Source organism: Psammomys obesus, unplaced genomic scaffold, assembly GCF_907164565.1.
Source record: "Psammomys obesus unplaced genomic scaffold, mPsaObe1.curated_primary_1811, whole genome shotgun sequence".
Taxonomy (NCBI): domain Eukaryota; kingdom Metazoa; phylum Chordata; class Mammalia; order Rodentia; family Muridae; genus Psammomys; species Psammomys obesus.
This window is the reverse complement of record NW_026585504.1, coordinates 1,596,581-1,610,333: the sequence shown is the minus strand read 5'-3', so window position 1 is coordinate 1,610,333 and position 13,753 is coordinate 1,596,581. Positions and strand designations below refer to the sequence as shown.

General features: G+C 41.0%; 1 protein-coding gene across 8 annotated transcripts in view; it reads left to right on the top strand.

Annotated features, from left to right (window-relative positions):
- The window catches only part of Plcb1 (phospholipase C beta 1), a 758,762-nt gene that overhangs the window by 448,516 nt on the left and 296,493 nt on the right, over nucleotides 1-13,753 (top strand). For all 8 annotated transcript variants that reach the window (XM_055605263.1, XM_055605143.1, XM_055605110.1 and 5 more), the window contains one exon: nucleotides 3,742-3,879. In XM_055605263.1, the coding sequence (XP_055461238.1) occupies nucleotides 3,742-3,879 (138 nt within the window). The remainder of the gene's footprint in view (nucleotides 1-3,741; nucleotides 3,880-13,753) is intronic.

Here is a 13,753-nt window from a genome sequence, read left to right as displayed (position 1 = left end):
ATACATACATACATACATACATACATACATACATACATACATACATACATACATACACAAATACATACATACATAGACAGACAGATAAAAACTATGTTTAATTTTCCATCTGGCTCTGATATTCTAAATTATATAATTACATAGTTGTGTCATACTTGAGTTCACCTTTCTTAGGTCTTTACTTTTTCAGAGGCCAAGTTATCAGCAAGGAATGGTAATAACTAACTCGTCTCACCAAGAGCAAAACACTACTTTCGTTAGAATGAACATGCAGTAATTTAATCCCAAGTCCTGATGAAAGAGCACGTGGACTGACTTTGGCAGACCACTTCTGCTTCGTAACTCATAGGACTAGAGATAACTTAGGGGTTAAATGAAAACTGCCAATGTTCTTAAATGTCCTTATTAGCTCCAACTGTAGAGATATTGAAAGAATATTCTCTGAGGAAAGTAAACCTTGAAGCTGAGCAATGTAAGATTCCAAGCTCACCTCATCTCTTAGTTTTCCATCGTCTATATCTTTTAACACTCTTAGAAAACCTAGAGTTTTACAGAGCTTGGGAATAATTTGTTGTCCTTAAAAGCAGCTGTAGTCTACATATCAATGTGTTTAAGTGCTCTAGACCCAGGACAGTTGAACTGCCTCTGAGAGTTGATTAGGAATTTTGAGACTCATATGAAGTTTGCCTTAGGCGACAAAATCATTCTCAGACACACTGTCTACAGGCTCTATCCTTGCTGCAGTTTTGATTTTGCATGTTTCTTTATAGAAGTCAACCACTCATCTTCCCAGACCTACAGTGTGGTAGTCCAAAAGCAACGAAAGTTCAGACCGCCATGTTCATTGATTCTTTGCATCAGTGAGGCCCTCATTTGTGAAAGTGGGGCAGTTGGTGTTTCCAGGTTATTCCTTCCCACAGTGTGCTGCGGACAGCCTGTGGTATTTGAAGAAATGGGTGTCCTTACCAGCACATACATCACATGTGGATGTGCTGAGAAGTGAGCAGTGTTCAGCATTTGAGAACTTATGTATTAGTACAGAGGAGATTAACATGAGCAACGGTATAAGAGAAAGTAAACTACAGTTTAAAAGAACATACTCTAAAATTAAAAATGGGGGGCTGAGGAGATGACTCAGTGGTTAGGAGCACTGAATGCTCTCGCAGAGGACATGGGTTTAATTCCCAGCATCCCCATGGCAGTTTAAAACTGTCTGTAACTTCAAGGTCTGACACCTTCACACAGACAAACATGTGTGAAACAGGCAAACCACCAATGCATATAAATAAAAATACAATAAACCTTTAGATAAAGTTTAAAAAATTAAAATTTAAAAAATGGGTGTTAGGAAACAACTTTCAGTCTAGATATTTTAAATCATTTCTCATGGTGTATCCTGAATTACATGATTTTAAACTACTAGCATTTCTATTGATCAAAAATATCTCAAATCCAGTTGTTCGTCTAGTTCATGTTCAAAAATCATTTAACATTGTGTTAGAAATGTTAGAAAAGTTCCAGATAGACTCACCAATACTCACGTTCGATCATTAATTCCCTTCACCCCTTAATTCTGCTTCATTCATCCAAGTCCAGACACCAACTCTGATTAAATAAACACCAAGGGACTTTTAAAGCATGTATTAACAGCAGTTAGTAGTAAGGCAAGGATGCCATGTTTCATATAGATTCTTCCTGACTATATCTAGTGGTAATATTGTTTCATAGCAGACAGGATCCTGGAAGTTCTTTGATTATCATTTTCTGTTCTAGGCCCCTCCTTTGGAAAGCCTCTGCATGTCTCTGGTTCTTCTGATTCAGTGATCACATAACTCCCACCCCCCCACACACACTATTCCCTGTAATCCTCAGAAGGAGAAACTCTGAATCAAGGGGCATTTAGTGAATGAGCAAAAGGATATTGACTGAGCATGAGGATTATGGATATTTTGCTTTAGGAGAACTGTTATTCTCTTCTGTGTATACACACCTATTGATCAAACACACTTAACTCTCTAAACTTGCTCTATGCTGTTTGGATACTGTGATATAATTAATGATTTCACAGAACAGCTGATGACATTGTTTAAGTCTCTTTAAGTATTTTCTTTCGGTCTTCTATGGCTTCCACAGTGCTGAAATCTCCCACTTTTCAGTCTTCGTTGGAAAATTGACTCTATCCCTCTTCTTTTGTGGGTTATAGAAGTAATGCTTTGAGGGAAACTGCTCATCTTTCCGGGAGGCTTCTCTTGGCTTGGTAGGTCAGCTGAATTAAATCTTCAGCTCTACTGGGCAAGTTGGAAATGAAGTTTATTTCTCCATTGCTTTACCTGAAAGTGTGACTTTGTGTGTCCACACGGGACAAAGTTTTATCTGGTGAAAAGAGAACTAATAATACCAAGTGAGTAACTTAGTTGGAAAAGTTTTGCTTGTTTTGATTCTGGTTTGTTTTTTTCATTCTTTCTTTGTAAGGGTTTATAAACCCCCGGAAGGAGGCCAGGACACCCTGCCTGAGTAACCAGGCTCTGCTGGCTTTCTGCTAAGTGAACAGGAGTGTAAGCCCAGTCCTGCTCAGAAGCTGGCAGCAAATTCGCTAAGTGATTGATTTGATGCTAATTTTCTGCATGGCCTGAAAAGTCCTACGGGGCCTGTCCTATGGGAGGAAAAGAAATGCAGCCAAGTTGACTAAGCCCTATTTTCAGTTTTATTTTGAGCTCTACAAGTTTAGGAATGCCCCTTTCCCAGAAAAAAATTAACATAAAATAAAAGCAAAAACAAACAAGCAAACAAAAAATCTGATTCTTTCTTATAGTGTTCCCAAAGAATATATCTTGTTCAGAAAAGATGGAAGGCATCCACTATGTCCAAATCAAAGAACATGCTAAGAGTGGGACTTACACCATCATAGTCAAAGCCCATGCTGACACTCTGTCCTTTTACATCTGGACTCAGTGCTGAGGAGTTGCAGCAGGAAGTCTGCCTTCTTTCTGTTGTGGGTATCTTCTTATCGTTGTAACAAATGCTGGAGACAATCAGCTTATAACCACAAAGGGCTTATTTCAGCTCATGTTTTGGGGTTCCAGTCTATGACTGGGAAGGCCAATGGCTCTTGATCATCTAGTGGGTGAAATGATGGGACAGCACATCTCACAGAAGGAGTCACATAGCAAACCATTATCCTCGAGGCCTGGGAGAGCTAAAGGAAAGAACAAGAGAGGGACAAGCCTCGATATCGCCTCCACAGGGATACCCTCAATGATCAGAAGACCCCACAGCTCAGACTTCACACCACTACCAACAGTACCAACGCCCATGCCTCTAGGGGTGATTTAATGGTTTGCACTGCAGCAGGCATTAGCATTTTTATTCTATAAGAATCTATTTGTTGTTTTTTGAACATGTCCATGAATGGAGAAAAAAGATGAGATTGTTCATTTCAATGTACAGCCCATTAGATGATTAGAGGAAATAAGAGTTCTAACACATAAAAATGTATTGCAGAATGGTTGTATGATAGAAAGCACTTCTGAAAACCAAAGGTCTTGAACTGAAACCACCCCCCACACACACACACACACACAGCTCTTTGACAAGCTATTGACCTCTCCAGTAGAATAGAATACTTCCATTCATACAAGTTTCTCCTAGGAAAAGGCAATTCTACTTCTAGTTCATTTAAAGGATTGCTACCATTTTAGAGTCTTTTCTTACCTTCAACTCTTTTTAACATTTCTTCTCCAGGACCCCAAGTTACGCGAGCTTCTGGATGTTGGGAACATCGGACACTTGGAGCAGCGCATGATAACGGTGGTGTATGGGCCTGACCTGGTGAACATCTCCCACTTGAATCTTGTGGCTTTCCAAGAGGAAGTAGCCAAGGTATGGTAGGTGGGGACACCGAAAGCCGTGACCTCCATCTGATTTATGGTGATAGGGTTTAACACATATGGAAGATTTTCAATTTGTTTAATATTTAGTTTGGGTTAACTGTCCATTTAAATTAATTCAACTGTCATGTACTCTTGTATTTAAAACACTTTTCAATAATAATGTCTATGTTCAATAAACAGAGATTAATTCCATTAAGAATAAGGCATTGGATAAAATTTCATTGCAAAACAAAATGTAGATAAAACCATGTTTCATTTCATCTGGAGAACAACCTTTCTCTGTCTTAACTTTGATCCCATTATCATTTCTAACTCCATGTCAGTTTTTAACTCACTTCCTGAGGGTGCTCAACTTCACGTTTCTAAACCAGTTTCCCAGACACACCACATAGATTACCAGCAATTGTATAGTAGTTACTTAAAAAAAAAAACATTTTAAATAAAATATTTAAATAGTAATATTTATTCTGCTATAGACTAGAAAGGTAATTTTAAAATGGGTTTTCCTTTAGTAATTAATTACTATTCTGCTTAAAGGGCGAGCCTTCCAGATGCACACAGAAAGACACAGGATATACATAAAATATAGCAGACAAGAAGCTGTAAATTCCAACACTCCCCAAACTTGAGTGCCATGTTTTCTCTAGAGCAGTGGCTCTCAACCTTCCTAATGCTGATACCTTTGTATCATGCTGTGCGCAACCCCAAAACATAAGCTTATTTTGTTGCCACTTCATAACTGTAATTTGGCTACTTTGAATTGTGATGTAACTATCTGATATGTGACGCCAAATGGAGGTGTAGAGTGACCAGTGTTCAAGAATGACATTCGAAAAGGCCTGAAGTGAACACCTTTTCACGAAGGGCCCTCGCTTACAGCCATGTTTATACTCTGTATTACGGAACACTAGTGCCTTTCAATTTTCTGTGAGAGTTCAGAATGTGAATCTAAGAAAATTTGGGGTCTGCATATCATTTGCATAGTCTCACAGAGCATACATAATACAGATCACAACTCCATGGTCGCTCCTGGCCAGGGTATGTTGTCAGGCCTTGTGGTCTATTATTGTCTGATATTTAATATTGACTGACAATTGTATGAGGTACAACTGAATGTGTTAGCTTGCCTTATCATCTGTTAGTGATTTTTGGCGGGGGTGTATTTCTGACCATTTCTTTAACATTAGCTTTGGTTCTTACAACAGAATGAATAAAATGCCAACCAGCTATAATACTCTGGGGTGTTGCAAACTATGTTTTCCAAGTGTGTTAAAACCTAATCTGTTTTCTTTGTGTAACAACAGAGTATAATTTACAATTGGAGAGAAATCAGTGCAGGGAACTCGGCCCCTGTTGGCATTACATTTGCCCTATTTTAGAGTCCTGTTGTTAACTCACTGAGTTAAATAACCCCATTTGTCAGTATTAACTGAGCTGATGAACAGTGGATGACTTCAGGTAAACAAATGCTAACCATTTATAAGATACCATAAAAACTCTCTCCCCCAATACACCATGTTACCCTCCTCAAATGGCCAGCCTTCATAATTCAATAAATGCTATTTCCAGGCAGGGCTTTGCTGAGATTGAACGCATATTCATATCCATTTGTATGTCTTCTTGTTGCTCTAAACCTTTGTGAAGTTACATTTTTAAATTTTTCAATTCCCTCCTCTCTGTGGTTCCCACACAGTAATTTTCCATAGATTTTAATTTCTAAGCCAATCATGGTCCCCATCACTATGGTGTGTACAAAAACTTCTCTTTCAGCTACTTGAAGCTCTTGGCATAATTAATGAAGTTATATAGTACATTTTACATTATCCGACTATAAATATCTATAGAATTACTTCCCCTAGGTGAAACTTAACCAACAGAAATTTTAAATTTGCAGATTATGTCTTCCTCCTAAAGCAGGTTTATTATATATATATATATTTCTGGCTGTTGACATTTTCTCAGGCCAGCCTTGTACATCACTAGCCTGAAGGAGAGGGCATGTCATTGAATGAAAAGAAGAAATAAAAAGGAAAGGACATGACTGTTCCTAGGTGTGGTACAGGAGATAAAAGGGAGAGCAAAGCCCAGAATCTTAGACATCTGGGTGAGTTCAGAGTGGACAAGACCCTGAGCCATGTGAAGAAAGGGAGAGAGAGAAACTAAGTGCAGCAGCCAAGAGAGCGAAAGGTGGAAAAGGAGGGCAGGTGAGCAAATGTTGACATTACATAGGGAAGAGCCTCTGGGGAAAGGGCATGCTAGCCACTTCTTGTAACAGGTAGGGACCGAGAGATATTGGGAGAACCTCATGCCACATCCATTTTGATATGTTAAACAGGCACTTCAGCCCTTTGTCCCAGGGTTTGAGACTTGCCAGCAATGAGGTAGGATGCACAGTAAAACCCAAGGTCCCCTAAGAGTTGAATTCTGGCTGAGGGTTTTGTTTACAAGTAGAGTGCCGCTCACGCCAACATCAACATGTATCGTCGGGATGGGAGCCCTTCCTGTGCCAGGCACAACTCCAGTGTTAGGGCTTCAGGAATGAACAAGCCCATTTCCTCTCCGAGTCTAGAAAAAATTACCAGCTAACTCCCAACAAGGCTGTGAACGAGACAAGCCTTATGTCAGATAAAGCCGTGTGCAGAAGAATAAAGCAGGAAGCCTGAGGAGGAAAAAGCAGGAGGAAGAACTTGTCTCTTAATGAGCCAGCCAGGGAAGGCCAATCCCTGAAGAAAACTGTGCATTGAAAACATTAGCAAGCATAGATGCAATTCCAAACTTGCTGAAGTTCATTGTTTCTTATTTGATTGTCTTTGAGACAGTGTTATACTATATGGGCCAGCCTGACCTCAAACCTTGAATTTTATATGTAGCCCAGGCTGCCCTCAAACTTGTAGTTATCGTGTCTCAGCCTCAGATATGCTGGCACTAAAGTTGTGCGCCAGGGTGCCTGGCTGAAACTGAATTTTTAATTTAGTCCTTAAGAGAGGTGGATCCTGGAGTACTAGTCAGCTATTAAAAACAAGGAAATCATGAAATTTTCAGGCAAATGGATAATAACTGGAAAAGATCATCCTGAGTGAGGTAACCCAGACCCAGAGAAACACACATATGATTGATTTGGTTTGCAAGTGAGGAAAAATTTCATAATCCCAGTGGATGATCTGCTGAGAGATTCCTCCAAGCATAGATCCCTACTGCACTCAAGTAGCAGCAGAATCAACTCATCGCCTTGCCAGTTTCTTCAGAGTAATATCGAAACTAAATTTGATTATTCCTAAAGGTCTTCTAGTTGGAAATGCCCATTTTTTTCTATTTACTTAGTATCTCTTTTCTTCATCACAATACTCTATTTCTCAAATTCCGTAAATGTTTTATTACATATTCAATATACTACATATTAGAAACATCATGGTATCAAAAAAGAAAGGTGGATCCTTTGAGAGACAGACATGGCAAGGAAACTGTCTTCCAAGTTCCCTCTGTGGCTGGACTAAATCATGGTGTCTCTTACAGCTACACACCAACCACATCCTCTTCATGCAGTCTGACTTGCCAGCCTTCCCGAGCCCTATCTATGAGCTTCACTCTGCGGGTTTGGTGTGTCTGAGAAACAGGAATGTAAGTGTGACTTCATACTGTTCTCTACGCATGCCTGCTCTCCAGAAGGCCAATGCCCACCCTGTGTTTGCTATCACTTGGCACTCAGGATCTCATCTGCAGACCCCGCTGCACAGCTGCAAGAGAGATGGTGAAGGCCGTGCTTCTTTACTCTCTTACTTTGAGTCCATTGACACCTCGGACTGCATTCATGGCTATGCAATCTACTGCAAGGGTGGGGCTATCCACTAAGTAAATGAAAACAAAGGATGAAGAGAATAAACAAGCTCTATAATAAATGTGGCTGCTTCATCATTTGAAGAAAAAAAGGAGTGAAAACCTCAGCAAAAGGTCTTTAGGAGCATATTATATTTTAACACACCTCACAATGACTACATCTTCCTTGAAAACCCCCACAATGCCCATCACTGGCCTCCTTCAGAGTCAAATATCCATTAACCATCCTTACTGTCTTCTTGGATTCAACATCTTCTATTCCACTGTGGACCTTGGACTTGAAGGCTACACAAACACAACTGTCTTACCTGCTTGTTCTGTTGCAGCATCATCTCTGCATGCACTCTTTTGCCTTCTTGACTTTTTACAGTAGTCTAGAAGAGCCTTTAACTTCTCCCAGTTTTTGTCCAGTCTCCCTTGGGATTGCCTAAGAGGTGCTTGAATACTTAGCAACCCTGTTCATCCCTCAGGTAACTCCCGTAACAGCCTCAGCCTCAAGACTGAGCACTCCTTCTCAGAGACTGCAGAGGTCACATAAGTTGTAGTCTTACACCTTTGCAAGTCCCTATCAGGTGCATTAATAACTACACTGCACAGAAATAAGGCAGGGAAGACTGTGGGGATGGTAGCCAAATGACAGTCTCTACAGGCCATTCTAACCAGGATAGCTGCTCCTCAGCTTCTAGCAGCTGTTGGCAAGCAGTAGATACAAAACTTGCCTGTGGCCAGAATCACCAGAGAGGCTTATTAAAAGATGGGTTACATAGCCCTACCCAGAAACTCTGGGATAGACTCTGAGTATTTGCATGTTTAGAAAGTCCCCAGGAGATTTGTAGCCTACAGATCTGGGCATTGCACTCTAGTGCTGGCTGACCTCTGAGTTTTGTTCCAAAAGGAGCTAGAGCATCCAGATAGGATGTTAAAAATAGACAGCAGTTGTTTTCACGTATCATGTTAGACAAACAAATACAACTATGAGCTGGATGTGATCTGGGTACTTCTGTTGGCAGCTTTTCAGGCTAGATTCATATTAAGGAAGACAAACATTGCACTGAATAGAATCTCAGGCCTTGACCTCTGGGCACAATGGGGAGAGCTTATCAGCTTACTTCGCAGAGCCGGAGATGTAGTCTTACGCACATGTGTGCTTTCTCTAACTTGCAAACATTTCCCAGAGAATTTGTGATACCTAAGAAATATGGGCTCTTTGCATGACACTTTTCATAACAATAACTTTTTGTACTTCCAGTCAGATTATATTTTTAATCAGGCATTTCCATGAGCTGAGAAGGTGTGGGGTTTAGGGAGACAGAAAGAATAACCTGAAGGATAATCTTTTGGATGCCCCTATTCTTCATTTCTGAGTATGTGTGGAAAATTAAATACCGGGGAGCGGAATATGATGTGAGTAGGGCAAAGTTAAACACTGCCCCATGTTCTGCAAGGTCACCTTTCAAAATTCAACCCATTAATTAAACAAATGCAAAACAAGCAATTGAAATTTGCTGAGGACGCAAACGTGGGCTGTTGTGTAGCTGGAGAAAACAAGACCCTTGTAAATGAAATATTTCTCCAGCTGAGACCATTTTTGCTTACTGTAGAAAAGAAATCAGTGTGGGAACAGAATCCATATTAATAAGTTCTGAAATTAGGGATACAGGAAGTAACACAGAAAAGGGAAGAAAACACTTAAGGAGTCTACAGATCTAAAATCTCAGACACGCTCTCATGAAAAATGGATATGAGCTTGGAAGCCCCTTGACAATTTGTGTAAGTTTTTCATCCATGAAGTGAAGATGTTGGGATTATTCACCCACTGACGTATTCAACAATTCAAACAAATTCAACAATTAAGCTCTGCACAGTGTCCCAAGCTCTTTTCGTGTTGCTTAGTATAAAACAGTAAAAAACAAAACAAAGGCATTTTGCCATGTGGAACAGTTGTAGTGAGGGATATACAATCAACGAAATAAACCAGTGAGGAAGTGAAAAGTGAGATCAACAAAAATGAAGCTGGAGTTGGGAGTGTTGGGAAGTAGACAGTATGTAGATTGGTCACACTAGACACCTCTATTACCTAGGAAATAAGGGTTTCCTCAAAAGGTTCTCAAGCTTCTTAATAAAAAGTAATTTTAAAAACAGACTGGAAAGGAGGCTGGAGGAGAGAAACCTAACACTGTAGACAAGCTGTAAATCCTAAAGGTGGAAGGTGGAAGAGAGGACAAGAAGATAACCATACCATTAACAATGGAGTCAGAAAACCTCTCCATGGAGGGCTTGATAGGATTGTGGCTTCAGAGAAAGAGTGAGAGGGCCCAGAGTGCCAGAGAAAGCATGCTTCCAATTTCTTTGGCCAGTATCCAAAAGAAAAGAAGATAGACAGAAGGAAAAAGATGGGGCTGGAGAGATGGCTCAGTGGATAAGAGCACTGTCTGCCCCTGCAGAGGACCTGGGTTCAATTCCCAATACCCACAGAGTGGTTCACAACCTCCTGTAACTCCTGCTCCAGGGTATCTACTATCCTCTTCTGGACTTGTCAGGCACATAAGGAATACACAGACATACTTACAAATACATATATTTGTAAACTCTTGATATATATATATATATATATATATATATATATATATATATATATATCAAGAGTTTTTTTTAAGAGAGCAGGAAAAGAAAGGGTTATGTATTACCTGGGTTAGGACTCAAAAAGTCAGAAAGACTGTGGTGGAAGTACGGCAAGTCTGCGCCAGCAGAAGGCTTGCAGGAAATGCGTTCCTTAGCTCCTTAGGATGGTGATCCTTCTTCTGTGGGCTGTGCCCTTCTGGCCAGGTCATTGGCAGACCCAGATGAGTTAACACTGAGAAGGGGGAGAGGATAGTGTGTAATGGTTTGGGTAGCTTAGAACATCAGAGCTCTTCTTAAGCTGAGAGATAGAAATTGGATTCAGTTTTCTTTCTTTAAATCAAAAGAAGCTTTTTTGTCTTAATGAGCCTCAAAGAAGTCCAGACACCTCCAGCTTTTCATAGAGCAATTTAAATCCTAAGGAAAGGCTTTCCTTTCTAGTGTCACCAGGGAAATATGGGTTGGGGTCAAAAGCCAACCTGAAGGAATGGCCTCCAAGGCTGTTAATCCCTGTAATATCTGTGAGTAGGCAATGCCTCTGCAAGGATTTGGAGCATCTAAAAGATGCACCAGGAATATAACTGGAGACAGAATATTCCAGAGAGACAGATGTAAGGTATTAAAGTCCTCCAGTAAGAGAGTGTTGGGGATGTCTTGAGACAGCAGGGGGTCTGTGTGGCAGGAGCAGGGGCAGTAGGGCTGAGGGGAAATAGCAAGGGATAGTCTGGCTTTTATTGTGAGCAAGGACGGATGTGATCTGTCGTACTGTTTGATCAGTGATGGACTGGGGGCAGGGAGAAGACAACACTGGAAAAAGCAGAGCACTCAGCAAATGCTGGACTATTCTAAGTGAACTACTAGTTATTTTGGTGAAGAAGAAACTTCCAAGGAAATGAAAAGGAGTCTAAATCTCCATAATTTAAAGAAAGAGTCAACAGCAGATACCTATGAATTATGTTATATAAAAGAAAAAGAAATGAAAGATGTTGTTAGAATTTGTTCTTGAATGGCAGGAAAGATAGAAGTATCCCTCACTGATGTAGAAAATATTAATGTAAGGTGTAAATTTTGAGCTGGGGGTTTATGCTAGAGGTTAAGCTTTGGCCATGTCCAGTTAGAGATTATGAAACATCCAGGTGGAGGTGATAAGTGGGAAGTTCATTGTGTGAGCCTAAAGTTGAGCAACAAATGTGACATAAAATCTTCTCAAAAGAATTAAATAATAATGGCATTAAAAGTTATCATGGAATTTCATGAAGCTGAATGAAGGATCATCTGGGAAGTGACTCTCAACAGAGAAGATAGCCAACTTCAGAGTCACGAATGTTCCAACATTACACAAGAGTCAGAAATAAAGGAAGCTGAAGGAGCAGCCAGCAAGGCAACAACCATAAATGTGTGTCTTTAGAAGCTAGGTGATAAAACTACTTCAAGGATGAGTGACATCCACTGAGCCAGTGTTGCCAACAGTTCCAAGTGGGACAAAGACCAAAACTTGACAACTGGCCCTAATGACACAATGGTCACTGCAGCCTTGTTAGGACACCTCAGTGGAGTCTCAGGTTCAAATCCTTGATCAGAGAGACACTGGGGATTCGGGAGGAGACAAGAAATCAAAATCAATTTCCTTTTTGAGAAGTCATGATACAATGAGCAGCAGAGATATGGGAAAGCTCCTGGGAAGGAAAGTGAGGAAAAGGTTAAAAAAAATAATAATAATTCTTCTGTACTGCTGAGACTGGTCTTGTACAAGAAACCCAAGTGTGCATGTAGAGGAATAGGACTATTGGGATGTACCGTTGACTAGACAAGAGAAATAAGGTTTAGTATAGGATTTGAGAAAGTTAAGCCTGGGGCCAAACTGAGTAAACAGTTTTATAAGTGAGATTTTATTGGAACACAACAACTCACACTTGCTTCCATACTCTTTAGGGATGCTTGTGCATGGCAAAGGTGAGTTGTTATGACATAAACCATAAAATAGTCAAAAGTCACAAAGACTACCTTCTGATCCATTACTCCAATCTGTCTGCCCTTAGAGCAGTAATATGCATCAGTGGGTAAAGGAGCTTGCCATTGGTCCTGAGAACCTGCGTTCCATCCCCAGAACCCACATTGTGGAAGAAGAGAACTAGTTCCCTCAAGTGTCCTGTGATCTCCACATGTGTGCTGTGGCTTGCACATGTTTACACCACCCACACACATACACACATATTACACATGCAAACTTCTATTCTGCTGCACAGAGCATCTGAGCTTCGGTGGGAGCAGTGACCTGGGCGCTTTGCTCAGATGAGGACAGTGAGTACAGTGATGGTCCTGGCAGCACAGCAGTGCGGAAGAAATTCTTCCTGATTACTTCGATTTTCTTAGCACTGAAGCTGAGGGCAGTCACTCAGTGAGAACAATGAGTATTTGATTTCTCAAGCACTTTTCTTCACTAGTTAGTGAATTACTTTAAAGAGCTAGCTGGTGAGGCTACCTCGGACTGCAAAAGGCAGGTCATTACATCCACCCAAAAATTTGTGTCATTTCAAGTAAGCTGACTGACTCATCAGATCACATTTTTGATTGATTGGTGTGTCTAAAGAGAAAATAGTTTTCTCCTGCCTGCCAGCTTCCATTCTTTGTGCTATATCCTGTTTCTCTCCTGGGGTGCGGCAGACAGACTGACTTTGAGGTGTGTCTGCTACACCCTCATCACATGCAATGTGAGTGGCGTCCTGTAGGCTGCAAACTGTGAAGTGCTGTGAGTCAGAGGCAGCCCATCCTAGAACTGCCAGATGCTGGCGTCCACCTTCAGGTCTCAGGGACCCGGATTACAGCTGCTAAGAAAACGCTCATCTTCCCAGAAGCTAAAGTAATAGTGAATCTGTCCTAGAATTTAGCCCAAGGACAGCCAAGAAGTAAAGGAAGCAAAGAGACCGCCTCAGGTGTTCACCTTTGGTTCCAGCGAGTTCCTGCTCTAGTCCTTCATGGTGAAAGCTGTGGAGTCAGTGTTGGAGGAAGCCCGGTGCTGGCGTTCTAAGGTGAAATGAGTCTTCTATGTGATGCCTGACTGGTAGTGGGATAGGAGACTCATCTCCTTGCCCTCCGTCTGCTTCCTGTTCCATGAAATTAGTGAGGGCATCTGTCACCTGAGAGGCAGAACTTGAGATCCAGGCTCTGGCATGAAATAGTAAATTACTGAACACACTGGAAGGACCCCATGTGTGTACATTGTTAATTAACACCTGTTTTGTCAGACTTCCGCCATAATGTTGCTCTGTTCTGTTGGGAAGCACTGAACTCAACTGCTTTCGAGCCCAGTGATTTGAGACTGAGACATCCACTAATTGCCATGAAGGGAAGTTGTATGATTCCTAACTGCACAGGCATCGGTAGATGCCGCTGTTTTCATCTTTCTTTAG